Here is a 27862-nt window from a genome sequence, read left to right on the forward strand (position 1 = left end):
TCCTTCCCTCTCCTTCTCTGCCCCACCCCTGCTGAGGGTAGCTGGCTGGTGTGTGGGAGATGAGGAGGGTGGAGATTAGGGTACCTAAGTGTCTGTACAAACTCTACTGTGTGTATGTAGCTACTGTGTCTTGGAGATGCTGGACTGCCAGTGTCTCCAGTCTTTACTACAATCTTTCCAATTTGCATTTGAAAATTCATGAGTGACATATTGTAAATAAATAAAAATTTTCCTACAAGGAAATTGAATGAAATGATTTTGAGATTTTGTCATCTTTTTTGTTGTAGATCTCTTTAGGACTGATTTTCATTGTCTCCTTGAAATAGCGTTTAAATGATATGAATACTACAATGGACCAGTGATAACTGTTCATTGTCGGACAGTGATTTAGTAGGAGTACTATGATAACTTTCAGTCACTCATAAGGCTGTTATTGTCGCTGTATGTTGTGTCTGAGCACTGGAATACACAAGTATGAAAGAAATACCTGAGGTTATTTGAAGTTGCTTTGAAAAGATGCAGGTGGCTTGAAATATTACCTAAATAGACTCAAGAAGTACCTGTTTCCCTTTCTTTACCAAGCTATACCCAAATTAAATCCTGTGTGCAGAATGAGTTTTGCCAGCAAAGCGTCGCAAGCTTTACTCAATTCTTTTAGAATGTATAGCAGTTATTTGAAATGACAATTTTAGGTCCACAAGAGAGCTCTCCTGAATAGGGTGGAAAATAATTTGTTAAGTAATAATATTCAAAGGTTCCAATATTGTATACGTCCACTTTTATTGTAGTTATACATCATCACTCATTGTTGAGGAAGCCACAGAATTGTAAGAGATGTCAAAGAAATTTTAGTTTCATGTGCAACCACACAGACATATCAGCGTTATCAACATGAGTTTGGAAATCCATAATTGTAACACATACTATATATGCTGTATGAATATGGACAGCATAGCAGTAATTAGTGCATGATTAAAATCAAAGAGTGAAACAATTACCACATCCATAATTCATTCCAAATTTCAGTTCGAACCAAAAATTACCAATCAATATGGCTCTTGTGGTAGCCATGTTTAACATTGGAACATATAATTTTCACTTTAAAAAGCTTTAAATAAGATTCCCATTTCTATATAGAAGGATCACTGTCTTGCTGGTTCCAGTTCCCAGTGAGCACTGCTGTCCCAGTCCTCAATGTGTCAGTTTGCTGTGCAGAGTTGTGTCCCTTAGGCATGACTGAAACTATGATTGTTCATTCAAATCCCAGGCTCATCTGAAATATTTCAGATTGCACTGTGCATGTTAATACACAAGTGTTTACAGTTCCTCAGAAGCATCAGTGCCCCAAATGAATATTGTGCCTCAATTTGCTTTGCTGAATCCTGATCTTGGATTCAAGTCCCAGATTCCCATAATTTTGTGTCCAGGTTACAGCACATGCTGTGCCAGTGGGTTTCATTACGCAGACATGCTGTGACATATCTGAAACACTGTTCAAAGTAGCATTAAACACACTTTCAACTAACTTAAGTTGTCCCTAGACAGACAAGGCATAGAAACCAGGGTCCTGATCCATTCGTAACATTACGACCTGTCGTAACTCTATAGTTTATCATAGGCCTAGAATGTCATAGCACTACAAACTTTTTGTGGATCGGGACTCTTGATCCAAATGTGTGAACAAGCATCCACATCATCCACTTTGCTTGGCAATCACTGAGGCTGGAACTATGTAAACATAAACTAACAAGCATTTGAGTGTTACAAAGAAAGTAAACAATATGAGTTTAAACTTCCTTTATTTCATTTCTGAATAAATAAAAACTCTACTTCAAGTAGCCATCAAAAATACAAACATCACCAGACAATTCTACAAACATAAACACCTAGCACTTTCTACAACCGGTACAGATTAACAGTCAACAGGACTATAGTGTAGACTGGGAATAGCCTTTACAACCAAAAGAACAAATCACCACTTTCAGAGAATTCTGTCAATAAATTTATGCAGTTAGTGCCAAACTTATGAATACACAAGAGTACCACTAGACAGTTTGAATCACAACCACCCATTTCCAAATCAGTTAAGGAAGTAAGGGCAGGTTACTCTAATTACCTACCAAATTACCTCCCCTGCCCAAAATGTCTACTGTTGGAAAACACATTTCAGTATGAACTCAATTTGAATTTGCCAAAAAAAACGTATTAAAATCTTTCATAAAGCTAAGAAATGTTTATGATTATAGAGAAGGCAAAAGCATTCTTGTACCATCAGGGAAAAGGTTGTATCTGCATCCTTTGGTTGTAAGGCATCCGTCTAAACTTCTACAACATGAATAATCAGACATGACTTTCAGAATGTTAGCTTTGTGAAATATCAGCAAACATCCCAGTAGATCAACAAGATTTAAAAAGGTAAGAAATTTATAAATGTTAAAGGAATTAGTAATAAACAGACAACTTGTTTGAGCATACAAAGTGTTACATGACGCTTGAAACCAGCATGAATGGAAAGCATGTGAATTATAGCAGAGAAACAGTCAGTGGGTAACATTTGCTGGCTTAATATAAATAATGAATAGATGATTTGGGTGAACTTGGTTTAACATGGATAGCCTGCCCCTGCCAATTAATATCCGTTGTTTTTTCTCAACATTGCTAGAATGTTTTGTTTTTCATCATCAGTTTTCAAGGTCGAACTTTCACTGACATCTCGCAAACAGAAACAATACAATTACTGTTACTATGACATTTCATTGGAGGTTTACAACACATGTAAACTAAATCGAACAAGGCTTCAAAAACTTACAAAAAGGTTTGGAAAATAAACTTGGTATCAAGACTGAATCTACACCATGTCAATTTGAATTGACACATCAGTCATCCTAACAATAAGTCAAAATCAAATTTTATTCAAAACTTATTTAGAGTTTAACCACATTTTAACTGATGCACATATCTCAGACTTTGCCTATGTGTTGACAGAGTATGTAACTTGATATGAAGGGGAAATATTAATGTTCATTACACTTCAAAGTATACAGCAAACATCTGTTTCTAAAAAATCACATCTCAATATCATAAGTAATAATCATATTTATGGTAACCATATTCACAAGGTGGGAATTTATGGATGTCAACTTCTTCATTTGAGGTACAGGACGAGTCGGAATATATTCTTACTCATTCATCAGACGAATGACCTGATTAAGGAGTAAGAATATACATGTACTCGCAAATGTCGTGTTCTTCAAATAAAGAAGTTGGCTTCCACAAATTTTCGCCTTTATGTGTATCACTTCCAAATGCCGTTCAAAAGACCATTTTCTAATTTTAAGTCCAATAACATCACCCAGGATAGTGAAAAATACTGAGGAATATTAACTCAGATTCAGTAGTGAAAGAAGACAGCATGTAATGCTGATCCTAACAATTTTCCATTAAAGTTATAACAATGAGACACAGTATGGACTTTACTCTTGGTACCCTTGTGGAGAATTAAGCCAGGCCCCAAGGTTATAAAGAAAGAATGTTCAAGTCAATTTTGTGCTGAGTACAACTCTCACTCAATGAACTCTTTGTTTATGACACAAGCAGAAATGTGAGCTGCCATTGTTGACATCGGATTGGTGTTGAGCACGGTCCAAAACATCCTTAAGATCATAAGTTTTCATGCTCAAGTTGAGCACGAACACATGCTCAGATTTTTAATAACCCCGGATGAGTCTGAGTTTTGAGTTGAGCACAAAACCATATTTGAGCATGAAATCTTACCAAATACAATTTTATAACCTCAGGGCCAGGTCTTCTAACTGATGACACTAAGCTTTAACCCTCCCTGACCAACGTGAACATCAGGAACAGTCCTATTTTGCCAGTAGGAATACTTCTCTCTTAACATTCAACTCACTCTTAAACAGTACCAAACCTCAGCTGGGTATAGCTAGTTGGAAAGAATGTTATAAAAATGAATGAATATATTGTATATTGGATAAACAAATCAAAGTATATCAAGCACAACCTAGTGATTGTCAATTATACTGATATCGATAAAAAAAAGTATAAAGGTCAATATTTTCAATGCTATATATTTCTTGGTTTTAGCGACTTTTTTGGGTGACAATTATTCATGAAGAAAATACAATCCTTGAAATATGTTAGTATCACGAAATTTTTACAAACAAAATTTTAGATTAAAAAAAACAAGAGAATGTAAAATACTGGAGTAATATTTATGTAGTATACACTCCCTTACATTAAACAAAACTGTATTTTTCACATACTTGGTTAAAATAAAATGGTTTGAGTTGCACACAAGATGCTGTCATGAATATTTTCTATTTGATATCTGTGACATGAATCATAAACACATGCGACTGATTAAAAGACATAGAAAACCTCCTACATACCTTATTTCTATTTTCAATACTTTCAATTTGACAAATAACATTTTTGAAATATACAAAACATGATTTCACAAAATAATGATTTTTATTTGTGATTACCTCCCTTGATGTTTCCCATCACCTCAAACTTCCCATCCCTGATGTTGATAGTAACAGACAACTTTCCTACGACATTAACATGCTTATTAGAAAAGATACAATATTCATTTTCAAAAGCATACACCTTCATGATATGATGAATAAATAAGAAATGTCAAAAATACAGTAAATATATATATATATGTATGTATATGTATGAAATATTACACACACGATGGTTGACTGAGCACGGTGAAGTTTAGGTATATTTACAATAGACCAACAAATACACAAACTATTCAACACAAACGATCAGATCCTTATCATCAAATATAGAGTGTACACTTTATGTAAATGGTTTTTCCACATATTCAGGCATTCCAACTCTGAAATCGAAGGATTACTGATAATTGCGTTTCTCAGGGGATAACATTGAGCTATGGCATATACTCAAGTTCCACAGTTGCCATGACAACCAACACTCAGCTTATGCAACCTACCATTCTAATTTTGGGAGTACCTGGTATTTCTATTCAGGAAAAATTAATCAGACGATCAAAATAGTATGCTTTGGGCTAAAAGATAAATTGCTAGGTGAAAGGCATTCTTAAAATTGAATGTCTTAAAGGAATGACATGAAATAGTTTCTTTGCAAGTAATCAAGGGATTAAATGGTTGGTTGGTCCCCCAGTTCTGGAATGGGATCCAACCAGCATGAGGGGATTTTCAGCAGTTCTTTATGATCAATGCTTGGGATTGTTTCTTAAATCCCAAAGGAAATATATGATATCGAACAGCATGCTAGTCTGAGAATTATAATTTTTTATGACAATTGATCTTCCTCTTCCAAAGCAATTTCATGAATGGCTGAATCAAAAGAAAAATTTCCAACATTGATGCTGTTCTTTGAAGAACAATTCACATTTTCCAAGGAACGTATGAAGACGAACCCCTTTAAAAATTAACCAAGACCCAATTTTCATTGTTAAATTGAAGAGATAACTAAAACTGTATGCCAAGCCTTGACTATTACCGTGTCCCATGAATTTACTGTCATATTCGGATAATCTGCTGACTGCAAGAGTTTCCGACTACCAGTTTACCGTAAGTGACAATCAGCTGACTGACAGTATCTCACAATGAACTGTCAGTGTCTGACAATCACTTGATTGTAATGGTCTGACAGCCACATGAACTGTCTGACAATCAGTGACTGTATCAACAAATGTACTGAGACAACGTCTGACAATCTGACTGCAACAGTTCCTGACAATAATGTCACTGTGACATCACCTTAAAGTCAGTTGACTGTACCAACGATCAGTTGACTGTACCAACGATCAGTTGACTGTGTCAGGCAATGAGACATAGCTTCCTCGTAGTAATTTGTCCTACTAATCAATTATCCTTTCGTTGGAGGGTGCTTGGAACACAACACAAAACAATCATACAAGAAAACTACTTCAACTGGTTAGGTGCCCTGTAGTAAACACGAAAATAATACTTTCTTGGTTTTAAGGAAAAAGTCAGGTTCACAGAAACAATGAATATAGAATGGCTAAATTTCACAACTTCATAGTGTGTACAATTCAAGTCACTTCACGATATAATACAAAGCCAATATCAATATCTCAGCCATTGATCATAGTAAACATGACTAGTTGAAAGTGGATCGCTGATGTAATGGATAACAAAATATGGTTTTGAGTGACTATTTTGGGAGATCACCCTTCAAATTCAATGACATATGATCTTACTCACTAATTCTGCCTGACTTAATGGATAAAACAACTAAATGTTACCGTTCATGTGGGAATGAGTGAGTTGGGTTGAACACCTCTTTCAGCAATATTTCAGCAACATTCTAGCAATACCACAGCAAGAGAAGACACCAGCTTCACATACATGCTAATCAACCAACCTTGATTTGGAAACAGAAGTAATGTTATTTGAACTGCCTGTAACTGCTTTAGAACATCAGGATAATATGGCATCACTCAGACATGACGGAAGTTTAATAGAAAAATAACGTCCACAAAACATGACACACATCTCCAATTTTAAACTAAATCTTCAGCTCACTTGACTCCAGACAATGATGCATATAAATCACAGGATATATCTGCCAAACTGGCCAACAAGGAAAGGGTCAAGCAAGCCGTCTGCTCCAGATGACATTTTGAAAGCTGCTTCAAGATCCAGGAAGAATGATACTATCCTTGGAAGAAAATTTGATGATAAAAACTGTCCAATGGTTGCTTGGTTCCAAAATGGCTGCCGAAAATGGACACTTGATTACCTTTGACAGATGACTCTCACACAAACTAACATTTTCCATAATGTTCCTATTCCAAAACAATAACTTGAGAGCTGGAGGAGTGTTTAAGATAAGTTCAATGATATCCAAAAATTCAAAGTGATAAAACTGTTGAAGTAACAAAACTTGACAAGACAAACGGTAAATGCCAGTCGATATGGTTTGTGGAGTTATTTCCCTTTACAAGTTGCCTTGTCTTGACGTCAACTCGACACTGGTTCTTCATGATGACAATCAAGTGAAGGTGGTCAACACAACTGTAACAACACATTGTGTCACAATACGATATGTATCTAGATAGTAAGATGTGAAACTGAACACCTTTAAGGGTACAGGTTTCACTTTGACACCAGCTCACCAACGGTTTTCTAAAGAGGCGATTTAGTTAAGTTGGATGGTCAATCTACTTGGCTGTTCCCAAAATACATTTTGAATTTTAAGTATCTTTATATTGTGATGATTGTCATTAAGTTTACATTCATTTTGTTGTAAAAATTGGACCATCAGATGTGATCCTCCGTTCAGGCTGCAAGTATCACGAAACACCAATGCTGAATGTTTGAGGCACATGGCAATATTCCAGTTATAGGACAATCACCTGTAATAATCAAGTTTTGACCAGACAAACCAGTGATTGATATTATTATGAGCAACAATTCCTGTCTTCAGGATGCAATCCACCAAGTCTGACCACCATTAAATCACCTTTTACAACACACCTCTTCTAACTGGAATCATCAAATTGTTATAGCCAAGGCAACTCATATAGGGAGTGTTAAGGTAGATATGCTGGTATGATATGAAAAGTCGAGAGATTTATCTACATTTGAAGTGAATATCTTCCAACTGAGCATGCTAACCTTGCTTCACATTATCTTAAATCAGCATATTTACATATGAAAAAAAAATCTTCAAAGTGAATTTTTCTAAAATATCTAAATCTACTGCTGAAAACAAGATCTAACCAAAAATATCTAAAATAAAGCAACAAAAAAGTTTTAAAAGTGTAAATTCAGAGAAATTAGAGTTTAAAGAATTACTTCCCAAAACATTGTAGTTTTCCATAATAAAATTTTCGGAAAGCAAAAGCAGAAAATGTAAATCCAAGGAACACAAATCTAAAAACAATCGCACTGAGACGTATTCTTATTGATCTTTTTTCCATTTATAAACATGTATCCTGAGTTTGTCACTTTCCCAAATGCATATAAAACAATAGATAATTGTCATCATTGAAAACAAAAAGTAAAAAACCTTGTTCTCAGAACAGGGATTACTCTGGGGTAACAAACCACGTGCATTTGGCAAACAGTGAAAAATAGGTAATTTGTTCAAAAATAGGGTTTTCTGAAAACATCCATATTTTTGTAAATTTAGGGGTATTATAATGTTTCTTTCAAATGCAAAACGAAACGTTACAGATTTTTCTTGTTCATTGGTTCTGTTAGAAGTAAAATGCAAATCTGCCCTGCACTGCAGTAACATTAGTTATTCCTGGAACAACATTGTAATTTGTTCTGTTCCAATTTGGGAAGTTTAACCAATATTTCATTCAGAATCATGAGCCTCTGAGCAGGTATTAATTGTTTTTGCAGAAAAACCATTGTGTTCATAAATTCTTCTACAAAATAGAACACAGAACTGTACCGGTTATTTTCATTACATGGATGTTTGCCTCAGGTACAAATATAGATCTACCTTTAAATAAAGTTAAATACCTCTTGAAAACATCTACCAGTCACGGCATACTGTGTTAGATGTCCCCTGAACATCAAATAATGTTATATTTATACAATACTTTGGGACAGCAACTTCTAAATAAGAATTTGATATAATAACATGTCACAAAACTTCACTTCATATTACCGGTACACATATTTGTGGCATATGTCAGCTTAGCAAGGATACAGACGTTGAGGTATGAAAACATGATTCTTGTAAGCATGATAAATGCAATGTTAAAAACACAACAGAGTTTGAGTGTCTGTCTTGAAATATCTCTTCTTTTACACAGTGGTAAAAGAATCACATTCATTGTCAAGTAAAAGTGGATTCAGTGAAGTAATTATGCTGATAAATCACCAACAGATACTGATGCCGGAACATCTCTTCTGCCAGTTTATATATAGGACTTCCAAGCTAAGATCCTTCCTCCAAGTAATTACTGTCCTGTCTAGCAGCTATACAGGACTGAACAGTCTTTGCCTCAATCTTGTAATGCCCAGCCTCGGTTTGATATCATCCAGCCTCACTCTGATGTCTAGCCTCAGTCTGGTATCATCCAGCCTCAATCTGGTAAGCCCAGCCTCAGTCTGGTATTATGGAGACAATGAAACATGCTGGTAATAGAAGTAGTTCATGAAATTAAATGCAATGACAGAGTTGACATGTACTTTGAGCTCATATCCTGACAATACATCAAGGAAGGTCAGAGTATCTGAACTGCTGACCACTTCCAGACTTGTGCCAGTCTGTTGAATACACACATCAATGTACACAAGTTCTACTTGTGTGGTAAGAATACTTGAGTAGACAGACAGAGACTGTATGTTGCTCCTTGAGGAATAGATATCCTGTCACAAAAACCATGGATTATGTGCTGATCATGGGCAAGCTTCTGCTTTAGGATCATCCATTTTACATGCTTGGAATCAGCTTAATTCTTTGCAGAAGAATCACTTCAGTTTCTTAAGTGTCAAAGAATGTTGCTGATATGGGAACATCCACCAGTGCTTCTGTCCATGAATTTTAATTATGTTCTTTAGTCACCTCACTGCTGCTCCTGTCTATCTTCATTATCTCAATGTTGGTTTCTAAAGTTTGTCACCAGCACAGTGGATTTGTTTTAAGACATTCATGGATCCTGTAATGTAAGGTGGCATAAGAGGGACCTCACAATCTTCATCCTTCTCTCACTCAGTGAGTCTGGATGTGACGTCAGTGAGCACCACATACAGTATGATACCCTCGTATCAATACCAGTAATCACATAGTTAAATGTTTGTTCTATTGAAGCATAACCAACCATGAGTGGCAAGATCCAATAACTTCTGCTGGTGATCATCACTGGGGCAGGAACAGTCTTGCTTGTATTTCAATATTTGCTGTCAACATCACGGGTATCTTCTTCATGTGAAAATCATATCTTCAGTATCACCAGCAACCATCACATACCCGAGAAGCCATCTTGATAATTTAGGTTTGACATCTTCTCATTTCCATTCAGCAGAGTCCTTCTTCTTAACAACAAGATACGTCTTCATCTGACCCTTTCCTTTGACCGTTATCTCATCTCGGTATTCAAACTCGAACATATCTGCTAAGTAAGTAGCTGTTGACTGCGGCACTTGTATTTTGTTTGCCACGCCTGTGGAATACATTCTACTGGCGATATTGACCGTGTCGCCCCAAATGTCATATAACAATTTAGTTGTTCCAATAACCCCTGCAGTTACCTCCCCATAATTAAATCCAATGTTCAGGATGAATTCAAAATTGAAGATACTCTCGTTAAATCTTGTTACCACATTTTGTAGCTCCATGGCAAAGCACAGCAGGGCGTACAGATGTGCTTTGGGATCTTCATTCTTTGCCCGACTCTGCTCATTGAGTCCTGATGCGGCCATGAAGGTGCTACTGATTGTCTTGATCTTCTCTACATCTTTGTACTGCGGCAGATCAAGGAGTACCTCATAGTCACTGACCAACTCGTTCAGCACTCGCAAATATTCCCTTCCACCTTCATACGACTCATCGTAAAACTCATTGAAGTTGACTATGGCGGCAAAGATGACACCACAGTCTTTGTGGTTCTTGGAATACTTGGATGTTTTCTTGACGATGTCGGAGATGTGCTGTGGGATAATGTTGTGCAGCAGCCAATCAGCTTGATCCTTGTTATCATGCATCTGCTTCTGATCTCGGTCAGCCTGAGCACTGCCATAGAAGCTAAGGCGGTAGCTAATCTCAAATTCTCGATTCATGAACAAGATGAGTAGAAGCAGAAGTATCATATCCAAGATAATCTCGTAACGGATGTAGCTTCGTCCTGTGAAGAGGCGACGATAGGTATCATTTCCTACTGGTAAGGGCATGTTCAAGGTGATGTTGGAGGGCGTGACGCTTGCGTTGTAAGTGGCTGAGAGGTTCAAATCAGATTCAAGCGGACAGAGTTCGATGTTGAGGAGGATTAGAAGGATGATGCCAGCTATGGCTGCTACAATGGACTTCAGCCACGAACTCAACATCGTGAAGTTACAGAAGTGAAGAATGGACACAACAATACAGAAACACAGGAAATAATCCCGGTCCCTCTGGTCATGAATCAACGTACACGACAAGTTGGAATAGACAGCAACAGCAGGCAGACTTGCTACAAGAGCCCCAAGGAAGTTTCGGAAGTACCAACCAGACACTAGCTGCATGACTGTCTCGAACTGTTCGGCCTTGTCCTGGCTGATGATCACTTGAACCAGGACCAGGATCTCGATGACCAGAGCGATACAAAACACGATGATCCATGGCAGCTCACAACCAAACATAATAAAGCAACAGATAGAAATGATGGTGAAGACGATGAGAGACACGATGATCTCCAGGAGCGAGTGGTAGCGTGGTGATGCCGTGGCTTCTTCCCGGAACAGCTGGCTCTCAAGGTAATGGTCCCGGTAGTCTTCCTCCAGTTCGCTCTGGTTGAAGCTCAACGTACACTTGTTGATTGGGGGCTGGTAGAAGAACTCCTTATTTGTCACGTCTTGTTGTAGGCATTTGATGATCTGTTTATCATTTTGGTCACGGATGCGGCGCATCTTTGTCCAGGTTTCGTTCATAGGCATCGTGCTAGGATCATCCACGTCTGCAGAATGGAAATAAAAATGTATATTATATAAGGCAATAATTTTGGGGGGGTTCAAACAGATCCATGTTTTGGATTAATAAATTAGAAATTAGCTTAATCTATGACAAAGCAAGACTAAAAGAATAAGATTGCTAAATTATTTGGTAAATAAAAAGTTAAATAATTAAGACAGATGCATTACTAAAAAAGAATACTTAAGGAAACAAATAACAATATTAAGTTACGCTACAGAAAGTTCCAAAACAAGCCTTTAATATCAACAGAAATATATGTCTGCTTACATCGGTTTGAAACACCCAATACATCTTATACATAAAAATGTCTTTTTCAGCTCGTTTCCAGCTTCCAAACTATTCAAGGAATACAATAAACCAGAGAGTGGATTTTGACTGAAATCGTCTTTCAAGATGTCAACATTCCAACAGAAACATCTGACTAGCTGTATCAAAATAATCAAATACATCTGCAGTATCTTTAAATTTCTGAATTGTCGAAGAACCATAAACTCAATGCCAACATCGAAATAGGAACCTTTCAATCAACCAATCCATTGCTAATATGATTTCCTTAAATACCAAGTGTCTCAGTTTTCTATGCCATAATAAAACCTGACAGTTCCATACTGACATTACAACTCAAATGTCAAATGTTCAATACAAAAATATGATTTTTGTCTTGACGATCCAAAAAGGTTTAGTTTCAAAGTATCATGAGTTTCTTGGACAATAATGATGAATCTGATACTGCACACACGGCTCACAATGTAGAAATCTTTTTTCTCGCTGATTCTTAATGATACCTCTCAGCTACAGCATCTTTACCAAAGAGTTAAATTATGAATAAGTAAAAGGTGCATTCTCATTTCTCATTTCAATTTTTAAGAGATTTTTAACTAACTATAATACCTAATTCGTTCATATTACTACAGTTAATCTGACATGTCAATGTTTAACTGTAGTGGGGGCAGTGGGATAGCCTAGTGGTTAAAGTGTTCGCTCGTCATGCCAAAGACATTGATTCGATTCCCCATATGGGTACGATGTGTGAAGCCCATTTCTGGTGTCCCCCGCCATGATATTGCTGGAATATTGCTAAAAGCGGCCTAAAACTATACTCACTCACTCACTTAACTGTAGTAACTGTAGCAATATGACAGAAACAGGTGTTCTGACGTATTTTAAGAAGTAAATTTCATCTCTGAAGTAAATAAATGAAGTCGAGGGTTAAGGATACTGAAGGGGAAGATGCTGCATCAGTGAGTGAGTGAGTTTAGTTTTAGCAAAATTCCAGAAATATCATGTCGGGGACACCAGAAATGTTCATTACACCTTGTACCCATGTGGGGAACCGAACCCAGGTCTTCGGTCTTTAACCACTAGGCTACCCCAGTGTCCCGATCAGTAATAATGACAGAGAACAGACGTCTGATACTCACACTCGGTGGATTGATTGTATTGGAATGTCGACCCAGGGATTTAATCGTAGTTATAAGCAGACATATTCACTGGGGGTGTGACGATAGTGAGGTCTAAGGATTGTGGACACAAGATCAGCATCATTGTTCAGTTAATTATACCATGCTTCCAAAAGGGATTCGATTCCCACCGATTCAATACTCATAACCAACCTGACATGATAAACAGTACCATATTTCCCATAATAAGTGTTAGGACACTGAGATTGGTCGGTTTGTTGTTTAACGCTGCACACAGCAATATTCCAGCTATATGGCAGCAGTCTGTAAATATTCGAGTCTGGACCAGACAATCCAGTGATCAACATCATGAGCATAGGTCTACACAATTGGGCTACATGTGTCAACCAAGTCAGCTAGCCTGACCACCCAATCCAGTTAGTCAGCTCTTGCGACAAGCATGGTTACTGAAGATCAATTCTAACCCGGATCTCACAGGTATAGGACACAGAAACTGACTACAAGTTAAGGTAGGTTAATTCAGAAAATGTTCAAAACTGGAATTGTTTTTTCGTTCATCCTTTCACAAAATTCTGAGGTAGTTTAGCACTGCATCAGTGCCATGATGGATAACGAAGTGTGAAAGCCTATTCCTCGTTTTTAGTCCAGTTTTTAATTCTAAAAAGTCATGCAGGTATTAAATACTACTATAAAACGACTAATACATATAATTATACATTCCAACTTGAGAATTTGGGCAAACATTCAATGGAAACCTGGGCCTTGAACAAGTTGATATAAATTCCTGCAAATATTTAGGAAAAACATTTGAAACTCTCACAATCAGACAGTTGGATAAACCTAATGTCTCCATGAACTAAATCGCTGTATTATGTTTCAACTGACCCCAGTTCGATGCAAGCTGAAAATTCAATTAGTATTTTAGATCCTGTCAAACTCGCTTTACATTTGTTACAACAGTGTACCACAATACAATGCTCCATATCGTAACATCCCCAGTGTTAAACACCCGTTCAGAGTTAGCCACGCTTTATCTCACACATAATAAAGTCAGCGGAGAATGCCCGGCCGATACCATTATCATGCACCGCTGAAAAGATACAGAGACTGAGAACATGCAAACAATAGAAAGCAGAAACCAACAAAACAGGTCATGCAAAATGTTAAAGGCACAATGTCACACATTTTCGACAATATTTTGGCCAATATTATATATACTGGGGCATATGCACTCACTTTAGGTTCCTATTGATGCAATAAAGGACTTATTATCCCTTATGACTTGCCTGAAATCGATAATTGAAATTTTGAGGCAAACAGCTTCCAAACAGTGACCACTTGGAATGTAAACAATTGTTCCATACATCAAAAACTGTCACACACGGTGTTGTTACAAGTTGTGCATAGAATGTTCGTAAAGAGCGCTCCAAGGGACATAACTCTATGGGGTTCGCTTGAAATAATGTTCAGCCAGTAGAGGGCACAAGAGTCGATTTAATGCAACGTTGCATTAATTCATTCAAACTTATTAATTTAATATTGTAATCTAAATACATAATTATTTTTTAAAGAAATTACATGGTAGCTTCTCTAAGAGCTGATAGTATTATTGAGAGAAATGCACTATTTATTTTTAGAGAAGTGTGGTGTGATATAATGCCTTTACATCTGGGACCTTCCACAATCTATGTTTGACTACATAATTTGTTACAACGTTGCAGTTCAGATACAAAATATACATGGTCACACACAAAAATACTAAACACGGAAACACCACGGCCATCAAACAACATATCACGTATAACACTCAAGAGTTGAAGCATTGTAGTAAATGTATGATTCTGATTCAAATTTTAATGCTTTTGTGGCTTAGATCAATAGTGTCCAAAACATGTTTGATTAATTCCTGTAAATAAATTCCCATATTGTAATGCTATGAAACAAAAAGTATTCTCTAGGAATTTGGAATATGAAAAACGAGATATTTGAAATAAAAGTATCACTCAACATGATACCCTTTCATTGCAATGTAAATCTACAAGTTTAACCACAGATTTTAAATTTAAATTCCATTATAGTTTAAATATAGTTAATGGTAGAGCACGAAGCTAAAGCAAGAGTTTAGAAGATTACATACAAAGAAAAAGCTTTTTTAATAATTCTTTATTGGCAGTACACATTACTCCAACTTCACTAAGGCACTTGAGTGCCTTCAAGTCCTTTTCTTCAGTGTCATCAATCTTATCAGGTGTTGGACCTTTCATCCACATATGATCTGACCATACTGAAATTTACCTTTTCGACAATTTCATATAAAATCTAAACTAAATCAAATAATTCAAAAAGTATCTGAAGGAAGAACTATAATTACCAGATCCCTTCACTGAAAAGTGTCGTTTCCAATTTCATAATGCCCACTAATATTCCATAATCTTAAATGCTAAACCATTTCACACAAATTAATCTCAAATCAGCCATAGCATTATGTTCCAGTCAAAATCATATACATTGTTAGTCATTGCTTGGACATAATGTTACTGATGTGTTAAGGGAGACAATTCATTAGTGCTGAGCCCTGAACAAAGGGAGGCAACTAGTAGACATGCATATCCAGAGGGCGCTACAACAGGAGTGGAAGTAGACTAGTCAGTTAGTATGGCGTGCATGTAGCCTGTTAAAGCGGCAACCTTTCACTGCTCCGAGATTGCCTGGTTTGCCATCTGAGGTCTGAGAAGATGATTTAGAAGCACAGGTAACGTTATTGTTTAGATGGGATGAGGAAGGTCGGCAGGGTTTAGTCACATGATCAGATGCTGATGAATGCGAGTCTACACAGCAAAACAGGCGAGAGAGACTGGTTTGGTTAAACGATTTACCTGTACAGAAATAAAAACCAAAACAAATGAAAATAAAAAACAATCAAAGATAAGTTGAGTCATGAAACAGATATATGTGAATGATAGCATCCAGTTAGAGACCAACACAAAAACTTAAACCATAAACAGACATGAGAAGCCAGAACTTATTAAACATAACTGAACTGAAAATATTCTAGTCTGGGTTACGATAACCCTTTTGGGGGATGGCGTTTCTTTCTGGTGAAAATTTTCACCCGTTCAATCATCTCATCGAAAGAGGGTGCTACTTTCTTAAATTCTCAAAAGGGTACCTTTACAAATGTACAGGCCATTCCCTTGCCAAATCATATCTGCTCTGAGGACATGAGAAACATTAATTAATTACTAAGTCAAAAGACAGAACCATGTCTTTTACAGAACAAAGACAAGTTCTGCAGATGAATCTGTTAGGGCCGGGACGGGTAACCCGGATACCCGGGATGGGTGGGTAATGAGTTGGACCCGGGTACCCGTCTCAGTATCCAGACCCTTTATGATCATGTGACTAATACATTTAAAAAAGTAATTTGTTATTCTTTCATGATTAAAAGGTTGTATATGGTCTTTGACTGACTGAGTATGGTTTCTACGCCATTTTTAGCAATATTCCAGCAATATCACGACGGGGGACACCAGAAATGGCTTCACACATTGTACCCATGTGGGGAATCGAACCCGGGTCTTCGTCATGATGTGCGAACGCATTAACCACTCGGTTACCCCCCCTACCCCTCTCCATCTTACGAGGGCTGAAAAACTCAAGATTTTAGCCTCCGAGCTGAAGAATATATTGCCATTTCTTGCAAATTTGATGTCAGGAATTAACATTACGGGTATCCGGGTAGAGTAGGGTAATAGGGGGTGGGGTACCGGGTACAAAATTTTGACCCGTCCCAGCCCTAGAACCTGTCCATTGTGGAGACTGCCATTAGTTATGAATAGTCATTGTGATGTGAGTTTGCAACATAGGAATTTCATGATAATCACAGTCTCTACCCTGGAAGTAATGGCTTCCCAAACCTGACATCATCAATACTGGTTGCAATACAAAACATTCCTCGATCACCCATGGAGACATACAGCCATGTTGTCTCTTCTTGTATCAGTAAATCAAGGTCTGGTTCCAGCAAAAGGGATGCTGTCCCAACCAAAGACCATTCAGTATTGCCTGGCACAATGGCAAGAAAGCTCAACAACATATGCCTCAGCCTTGCCTCCTCTAAACATTGCTTTTGAGACAGGCTGGCTACTGGCTGAGTATGGTTTTACGCCGTTTTTAGCAATATTCCAGCAATATCACGGCGGGGGACACCAGAAATGGGCTTCACAAGTTGTACCCATGTGGGGAATCGAACCCGGGCCTTCGGCGTGACGAGCGAACGCTTTAACCACTAGGTTTGAGACAGGCAATTGTAGGGTTTGCATAGAGTTAATGGATGGAACAGGTTTCATTTTGACGTTCCACGGCTTCATTTTCATTAGCTGACAATAAACAGCAAGACCAAACAGTTACCATGTCATCATGGGTGACAGAGAAACACTGTATGAACTGTAGTGATGATGACTGTCATAATTCCTGTCTGATTAATGACTACATACAAAAGAGGTCACGGTGCCTCCATATAAGAATAACACAGAACATGCAAATATATGTAGAGTTATTAAAAACATATTTTGATAGAAACATGCAAAAGTTAAAGATAGATATACATATATACTGAAATGAAAGACAATACATGCTCATATTTAATGGATAGCTTAATTATGCATTAACTGATTGTGGGTCTCATTTTACACATCACAGAAAGTACCACCATGGAGATCTGTGCTCACCTGCACATTTTGCTGAACCATACGCATTAATTTTGATTGACCATCTCAAACAATGATTCATCACTGGTAAACCACAGATAAGATTGTGCAGTTACAGAAATGGCTGATGACTCCATGTAAATTAAATTGCATTTTGTACGACAATAAAGAAACCTGTTGATACATTTATTACTGCAGAGATTCCAAAGATTTTCTGTTACATAAGTAACAGCCAAGTGTTATTTTAAAAGAATATTATTAAGGTCAAATATTCAAAATAAGTTTAAATGGCCATGTGAACAGGTCTATGACACAATTTGGCTTCTTACCTATATTCTCATATCCTATAAAAGGATCAACAATGGTAGAAAATAGTTTTCAATATGGCAGCTCCAACAGCCATGTTGAAATGTCGACATAATACTTTATAGTAAATACACAGTTTCTGAGATTCATTTTGAAGAGTGATGAGGAGAAAGGGCGATAATATTCAAATTTAACCCACATAGTAACAAACAAATGAAGGAACCAATATCCACCTGTATTATATTTGAAAGGACATCATTTAACTAACTGACATGGCTGCCATTGTCGCCATATTTGATTTCAACAGTAACTGCTGTCTGGTCTGAGAAATTACCTTTCCTAGATCAACTTTTCCTTTTCTTATTTGTTTCAGAAGAGTATTTGTTCATTTATTACTGATAATGGAAAGCTCACATCCCCAGTTCAGGTGAGCTGAAAATACATACAACCTCCAACCCCACTTTTCTATAACTGGTCTTAAATTAATAAGCATTAATTATTAATGTTTCTACCCAATAATCTATTTCTTTTAAGATACCCTACACAAATGGAACTCTATTTTCTATCTTCTATTTTCAAATGCAACTTTCTATCTGCCAGTACATCCAAATTGCCAGTATGGTCATATCTTATCAATATTCTTCATTAACTTCTTTAAAATTGTAAGTAAGTTCTACAGCAGTAGTTTGAGTTAGTCTCAAGTAACAAGTATCCACCAATGGGAACAGCCCTGATCAGTGACCACCACAAACCTTCTTCTGGAATACGGTCCACTGAGGTTGTGCTGGCGAAGAAGCCGCTGCTGTGTCTGCGGCCCAGCAAGGCAGTAGGCGTCACTCCATTAATTTCTGGGGCCTAGAAGGAAGGGAAAAAAACAATTAGTACCAAAAGAGGGAAACTTATGTACAAGGCAACCTTTCCACATGATAAGATGCACATGTTTGTGAAGTGTGGCATTAAACAACAAACATTCTTTTAATGGAGCTTTTTTTGTTGCTATGTGAAAGCAGTGAACACCTTAGGCAAGTGAGTTTGTTCAAAGTTTCCTCTGTTTACCCAGCAGAAAATGGGTACCCGGTAGGATAAGTCATCACAATGTTGTATGTGCAAGTGGCGAGGGGTAGCGCAATATAAGTGGCCATATTATTATTATTATTATTATCATCTTTGTTCTGAGAATTATAGGAGAAATGTGTTGGAGATGTTGCTTGTAACATGCTTGGGGCTGCTTCTACTTGCCTAGGTCATGCTGGTTGGACAGAGCTAGCGACTGAGACGCAATCAGGGCTCCAGATAATTTTTCATGATCAGGAGTACGTACTCCTTATTTATTCAATATAGGAGTACTGGAAAACCTTAAGAGTACATTTAGAGTACTGAATGGAAATTAATGGCGTATCAGTAATCTTGTGTTTCGTTTCATCAGAGACCATATAATAGAGGGACGGCCCTCCCCAACAGTGTATCACTAACCATCAGCGCTACGGCCTGGCATGTAACTGATACACATCGACAACCTGCTATTATATGGTCTCTGGTTTCATACATGCACCGCAACATTGCTAGTCTTGTGTAAACAGGTCAATAAACAATAAAACAATAATTTTTCAGATAAATACGTCTGTAAATCATTCTAAGACCGTACACCATGGCTGTGGTGCGTATCTGCTACGCTTTCTAAATTATTTCCTACCATATCTTGCATATTTTTATCCGTACATACGCCGATATGACCCTTATCTGGAGCCCTGGCAATGCTGAAGCTTAACATGGATACTCTACATTCAACACAGCCTACCAACCAGCCCTCGTAAGGTGGACAGGGGTGGTGGGGTAGCCTAGTGGTTAATGCGTTCGCACATCATGATGAAGACCTGGGTTCAATTCCCCAAATGGGTACAATGTGTGAAGCCCATTTCTGGTGTCCCCCACCATAATATTGCTGGAATATTGCTAAAAGCGGCGTAAAACTAAATCACTCACTCACGTAATGTGGATAAGCAGGCAGGGTAACAACAGACTTTTCTTCTCTCTGAGCAGAAGCTCTACTCTATTCACATGACCACAGATGGAACCTGACTCAGAAGGTCTCTTTTCTAGTTTTGTAGGTATTAGCCTATCAAACTTCAACAAATATTCTCACTGTTATGTCACTGTAATATTTCTTACATCAGTCTGTTTTCAGTCAGAACTAAATCCATTTTCATTTTATTCTGTCTGTCAGCACTCTCAACAGCAGAGCATGTCATTATAGTTAATGGTTAGTCTCTGAACATATATAATTTTCAAAAGGAGCCCCAGTGAGATGCGAGATTCAGAACCTGATGAAATCTAGACTTGCTTCATTTAGGGCTTTACCATTGCAGGGAGGGCTAGGCTGTAGGGAAAATAATGAGGTTCAGGGACTGTGAGACAGACTAAGCATGCCATTAATGTTAATTTTTTATATATTTACTTGTCATCACTGTTACTGGCATGCCATCATGGACAATCATGACCCATCAATAATTTATTCAATCGTTCCATCAATGTAAGGCCACTTCGTCACCATGCCTGCTCGGTAGACTGAGCACACACTATTATGCTCATTGAATATTCACATGTGGATTGTTTTTTTCAATCCATCAACAACGTAAAATCAGCTGAACCTCCACGATAAGCGGACGTACCTCCCTGTCTGGGTGGTTGGATGTGGCAGTGACAGAGTTGTCTCCCCCTGAGGCTGGGTCGGCTGCAGGCTTGGCCTGGTAAACAAGAAAACATACATCTAAGACATGAAGTTGACTGACGCTTAGGCTCTGAATATATGTAACTCTGAGAGAACTAAATAGCTCCATGTAAATTGAAAAGGAACCCACCGAAGCTGGGAATATTCCTGAACCTAGGGGAATCTTGACTTCCTTCATTTTGAATGTTGATCCGTAAAGATCCGATTTAGAATTGGTCTTCAGCAACCCATGCTTCTTGTAAGAGGCAACTAAGGGTATCGGGTGGGCAGACTTACTTGACACATGTCATCGTATCCCAATTGCATAGGACCCGTGAAGATCCGGGTTAGAATTGGTCTTCAGCAACCCATGCTTCTCATAACAGGCGACTAACGGGATGGGGTGGGCAGACTTGGTTGACACATGTCATTGTATCCCAATTACATAGATCGATGCTCGTGCTGTTGGTCACTGGACTGTCTGCTCCAGACTTGATTATTTACAGACGGCCGCCATATAGCTGGAATATTTCTGAGTGTTGCGTTAAACAACAAACCATCAATTAGAGTGTTACTATGACTGGCAGTGCACAACCAAAGATTAAATGGTTCAGGGACTGTGAGACAGACTGGTCTTGCGAAGCTGGCACATTTTTTCAGGTAAACATTTGACGAACTGATACTGAAAATCTGTTTTGATACCTTCTCTGATGATAAAGTGTTTGTTGACAGCTAAAGTACCATGGCTTCTAAATAATTGTGTCTGACCATCCAATCCACTAAGTTGCCTCTTGTGACATGCATAGGTTTCTTGAGGCCTATTCTACCCTGGACGGGGATGATGATATTGTGTAGTGAGCTTCCTTTAATGTCTCTTTGACCAGTATTTCAGTTACAACATGATACTCATCCTCGATAATCTCCAGAGAATACGTTCCCAATAAATCTCCACTACACCCTGGATGCATCTTCGTTTGGCCCGATGATTTTATTACCTCCCTTGGTTGGCTTTTTATCCAATCAGGTGTCTACGATGGGAAGTTGAGCGTACCAATCACAACTCACTTTCGCTTTTTAAATTATCTAACCGATTAAACTTGGCAACACAATACCATATTGGCAGAGGTACTCTGAAAGAGGTAGAAGGAGTTCTTGCATATATTTTTTTAAGGTTTCAGACCTGTCAATTTGTCTGCATGTTTTCCCCCCAAACCTGAGTCACACAGCGAACAAACTTTCGCGGCTGCGACCGCTATCTTTGTTGACACTGGCAAGCTCGGTTGTAGCAGCGGATTATCTGATTGGCTACTGTGAGAATGCGGAGCCAGCACAGGGAGGTAATAAAATTATCCGGCCAAACCGTAGATGCATCCAGGGTATAGTGGAGATTTATAGGAACGTATACCCTGGAGATTATCGAGGATGCATGATACTGAGGATAACACAACAGTATTAAATGCTTCTATTTCACAATCCATCTTCTCAACCACAGTGTGTGTATGGAACAAACAGACCACAACAGTATCTAATAATTCAACAACTGTACAACCCCACGTCCTTGTCACAACCTCCCATCTTGTCTCACCCACCCAGTGTGTGTAACGGAACAAACAGACCACAACAGTATCTAATAATTCAACAACTGTACAACCCCACGTCCTTGTCACAACCTCCCACCTTTTCTGCCTCGGGGGTGCTGCCATCTTCTATCGGAATGACGGTGCTGTTGGATGTCTGAGCAGGTTCAGCCTCGGGGCTCGTCCCTTCCTTCTTCTTCGGGCCCAGGATGAAGTAAGTCCGGATATCTGAAACAACCATGATACATGGAAATGCTCAGATTTGAAAAAAGGTCAAAACAGAGCTGATGTTTTGATAGCCACTACAAACTCAACACATACCAAATTTCATTACATTTCGACTGGAAATGACCTATGAGTAATGCCTATATGTTTAAGCTGTTAGTATTGTCGAATCAAAGTCAACAGTTTGAATATTGCAAAGAAACAAAACATATATATTTTCAGTCTAATAACTAACTATGCATACATAGCAAATTTCATTAGTTCACTTGACTTCAATGTGGTGAAATGTGGTAATTATTGATCAGGGCTCCAGATAATTTTTCATGGTCAGGAGTACGGACTCCTTATTTTTTCAATATAGGAGTACTCGAAAACCTTAAGCCTACATTTAGAGTACTGAATGGAATTTAATGGCGTATCAGTAATCTTGTGTTTCGTTTTATATATGCACCACAACATTGCTAGTCTTGTGTAAACAGGTCAATATACAATAAAACAATACTTTTTCAGATAAATACGTCTGTAAATGATTCTAAGACCGTACACCATTGCCGTGGTGCGTATCTGCTACGTTTTATAAATGATTTCCTACTGTATCGTGCAAATTTTGTATCCGTACATACGCCGATACGGCCCTTATCTGGAGCCCTGATTGATTATTAGAATGAAAACCATTAACACGTAGTTCAATCTGACCTCCGAGATTATGTGGGAGAGTGCAAACATAGTTGTAATATCATTGACTCTCATGTAATATTTATTTTAGAGGTTTGTACTGGCACGCTTATAAGAATTACCTGCAGCCAGGTCTAGAGATTGGTCTGTGGTTGCTTAAAATGGCGCTGGGTGATTAAAGCAGAAAGTATGCAAGGGTGGAAATAACCCATTGCCCGAAGTCCGAGTCCAGTGTTTTTTTCTGTCGGGCAAGCAAATTTGTATATCATGCTGTACCGGTGTCCAGTTGACTTTCCAATGTTAATAATGTTGTTTATTTAAAAAATCAACAAGAAAACAGCCGGTATAGTGGAAAAATGATCAGGGCAAGTGATTTTTTTACATGTGCCACTGTACCAGAGAACACTAGCAATTTTAAAGTTATTTCCACCCCTGATACGATATATGAAGGTAGCTGTTAATTGAGCCAGGGTCAGACCAACTAGTGATTGATAGACTGTATGAGAAACAAGTCACAAAAGTCAGGGCACACACTGTCTAAATTAAGTTGATTTAATAATAAGCACAGAAAACTTGGACCTTATCTACATGATTCTATGGGGATTCTCAACTAGGCAGAAAAATAAGTGTGCAGTGGGTTAGCTTAATGGTTAAAGCGTTTGCTGGTCCTGGTGAGAGGCCCTGGGTTCAATTCCCAACATGGGCACAATGTGTTATGGTTACTTCTTATATCCCCTGCCATTTATTTTATTCCAACTTTAACTTCAGCCAGTAAACAAAAACAATGAACCCAGAGATAGATGTTTAAAGAAATACCCCTTCTGTCAGGGCATGATGGCGACGCAATCCAACAAGTCATCAAGCTCACCCATCCGATCTAGTTAGTCACTTCTAAACCAAAACTGGATCTGGAGACCAATTCTTAACTCAACTTTTCACTGATTAAACCATTATGATGATGCCACGCTATTTTCTTGCCTTTGACACTAAGCAAGGACTGACTGACTGACTGAGTATGGTTTTACGCCGTTTTTAGCAATATTCCAGCAATATCACGGCGGAGGACACCAGAAATGGGCTTCACAAATTGTACCCATGTGCGGAATGAACCCAGGCCTTCAGCGTGACAAGCGAATATTTTAACCACTAGGCTACCCCAACGCCCCACTAAGCAAGGAATTCACTGGCTATTCTGAATGCAAATTTTAAACAATTAAAGGTGATGCAACTAAATGTAATAATGCAAAATTATAGTGAAATTATATTGCAGCCATAACATGGTTTAAGTCCGAGAAGTCATTTAAACATGTTAAATCTAATTCCTGAATAAACAGATTCAAGTCATTTCTCTATTAATAGTACAAGAATATGAATGATCATTATCTAAATACAAATATTGTCTACATGTAAGGAAAGTCGTATCTACTGTCAAATTATAACAGCCTAGAGACTAATTATAAGGATTAGAGTCAAATTGTTAAAGATGGCAGTAAAATTACTAATATTGACAGTTAAAATAGCAGTGCCCACAGTGACATTATTGCAGCCAAGAGAGGAATTATAATAATTTGAAATAATTTTCATCCACAAGCATTGTACATGACGCAATGTCCTGAGTGAATGAGTGAGTGAGTTTAGTTTTACGCTACTTTTAGCAATATTCCAGCAATATCATGGCCGGGAACCCCAGAAACTTGGCTTTACACATTGTACCCATGTGGGGAATAGAACCCGGGCCTTTGGGTGACGGGCGAACGCTTAAACCGCTGGGCTACGTCACAACCCCTAGCACGTCCTGAGTATTCCTACCGTTGAGGTCCTCGGTGTGCCTGATGGTGAAGCTGGACTTGGTGATGTCATAGTGCTCAATCAAGGTCTTGTTGGTGTTCAGGTCTGGAACAGACAAAAGGACAGTCAATGTCTACACAGTCACAGTATATACACACTTGTGTGGACCATAAACCACTCTGGTTTGAGTGGTTCAAGCATTGAATCAAATATATCACATAAAAATATGGACGATTGCTTGAACCAAATATATTTCTTATTGTATATATACCATTTTGGCCTCATTAAAGTGAAAGCTCATGAGGCATGTATAAAAAAAATATTTTTAAAAAAATTATAAGGTTAATGTTTAACTTAATTTTTGAAACTATTTGCTGCCAAGATGTCATTAAACTTGAAACAATATTGACATTCTTTGAAGTGAATGAGTTTGGAATTACGCCACTTCAGGGGTGGAAATAACCCATTGCCCGACGTCCGAGTCCAGTGTTGTTTTCTGTCGGGCAAGCTAATTTGTACATCATGTTGTACCGGTGTCCAGTTGACTTTACAATGTTAATTATGTTGTTTATTTAAAAGATCAACAAGAAAATCAGCCGGTATAGTGGAACAATTATCAGGGCAAGTGATTTTACATGTGCCACTGTATCAGAGAACACTAGCAAGTTTAAAGTTATTTCCACCCCTGTCGTTGACACATGTCATCGGTTCCCAATTGCGCAGATCGATGCTCATGCTGTGGATCACTGGATTGTCTGGTCCAGACTCGATTAATTACAGACCGCCACCATATTGCTGGAATTAGCTGAGTGCGGCGTAAAACTAAACTCATTCACTCACTCACTCCACCCCCTGTCACTTTCAGTACAATTCCAGCAATATCATGGCAGAGGAGTGAGAGGACACAAGAAATGGGCTTCACACATTGTACCCAAGAGGGGAATCGAACCCTGGCTTCAGCATGACAGGCAAACACTTTAACCAATATGCTATCCCACTCTCCCCCATCTTCAAGTAAACAAAAACTGTTCTATTTTTTTATTCTTATTTCATCAATATTTTAAATTTAGACAGTTGGGGGAGTTGGGGAAGACAGACTTCCACTATAGTATCATAATTCTTACTCAAATAGTTGTTGCATCATCAGTATTGTAGAACTTGTACTTTAATCAGGTTTGTACTTTAATAATAAAGTACAATCCCAAATATAACAGTTGTTACATCAGCATCACGTCTATCATTAATAGTTGTAACAGCAATAGTATCCAGCAATGAGAGCTGACCCAGTAATAGATTTATGACCAGGACTTGAAATTGTAACAGTAAATACTATTAGTGTAACACCTGGTTGATAATAATGTCGAGGTATTTCATTCACAACTTGTTGAGAGCCCACTTCACAGCAGTCCCAACCAAACCATGTATCAATGGCTCTCCTGTAGTAACCTTGACCTTGGTTTATACCTGGACACACTACGACCCAAACACTACATCCCCCCAACTCCCTTCCCCTCCAGCTGAAAGTAAGCTTCCTCAAACTTTGCACCACAAATAGATTCTAGGCCTCGGCATGAGGTCATGTGGCTATAAATAGCTTGCCGTCTGTAACCCGATCTGGTCGTAAGATAAATATAGCCAAGGACCTCCTTCCTTGTATTCCTCAGCAAGGAAGAGACATGAAGATGGCAGAAGTCACCGTGTGGGTAAACCGCCTCGGGACAAAGGCATCGTCAGTATTGATTCATTGAATCTTGCGAAACATATTGCATTCTACCAGTCAAAACACGGCCCAACTCTTGACCTGGCATATCTTTAGAGAGATACACCAATCATTAACCCAGTCAGATGCAGGCAAATATATTTTGTCTCAGTATGAAAACAAACTGATAATAAAATCTGTTTAGAATTTCAGCTGTTTTTCATAAAGTGTTGTACCATATGCTGTACTTAGTTTGAAATTATTGAATTATGAAAACATTTTGTCTGCACACTTTCTGTATTTCCACAAATGTATTTATGAACTCATGTTTAAAGTTTATGTTTTAAGGAAAAACATTTATATAGGCTGATGCAGGTTGTTTACTGATCCTGTTTCCTTTTGAATTAATTATATTTTATTGTGTGATACATGTCTCTCGGGAAATAAAATACTGTTTAAAATCAAAATATATTTTGGGTTATCTGTGCTGAATATTTTTTCACAAATTTAACTTAAAAACTACAGTTTTATTTCAGCTTTGTCAACTTCATGCTGCACTGACACTGATAAATGAAGGAGATAACAAAAGTATTGCAGGTGATAGATAATATATTATAGGCAATAACTAACATATCATAGGTGATAATAAACACATCAGAGGAAACAGCTGTTTATCATATCCACATTCAATCCAATATAAGTAGCTGAACATTCAATATTGAGAGAATTTTCCTAAACCTAATTAGAAAAATATCTCCCAAAAGAATTTCATCCGAACATGGCAAAATAATGACATTGACTGAGGCCCTCTCATAGCGTTGAATGTCTTGGTGATTAGACATTAATATTGGATTCCACAACTAGTGTACCATCAGCAAACACTGACTGACTGACTGAGTTTGTTTTACGCCGCTTTTAGCAATATTCCAGCAACATCACGGCAGGGGACACTCAGCAAACACAACATGAACTATGTGTAATGCTTATCTCATTGGAGATGTCTTCGTTTAAATCGAAATTTGGTGACTCGAAGAAGACAACTGTACCTCAACTTTCTGTACAAAGACTGTAATTCTATCAAA

General features: G+C 37.9%; 1 protein-coding gene across 1 annotated transcript in view; it reads right to left on the minus strand.

Annotated features, from left to right (window-relative positions):
* Window positions 1-1782: 1782 nt before the first annotated feature.
* LOC124280216 (adenylate cyclase type 9-like) overlaps window positions 1783-27862 on the minus strand; it is a 71428-nt gene continuing 45348 nt past the window's right edge. The window contains 7 exon segments of the mRNA XM_046716112.1: window positions 1783-11656; window positions 14134-14184; window positions 15782-15970; window positions 18862-18964; window positions 20779-20853; window positions 22494-22621; window positions 25103-25186. Coding sequence (XP_046572068.1) covers window positions 10014-11656; window positions 14134-14184; window positions 15782-15970; window positions 18862-18964; window positions 20779-20853; window positions 22494-22621; window positions 25103-25186 — 2273 coding nt within the window. The 3' untranslated portion in view covers window positions 1783-10013.

Source organism: Haliotis rubra, unplaced genomic scaffold (genome assembly GCF_003918875.1).
Source record: "Haliotis rubra isolate DU_JTF1 unplaced genomic scaffold, ASM391887v1 Scf262, whole genome shotgun sequence".
NCBI classification, from domain to species: domain Eukaryota; kingdom Metazoa; phylum Mollusca; class Gastropoda; order Lepetellida; family Haliotidae; genus Haliotis; species Haliotis rubra.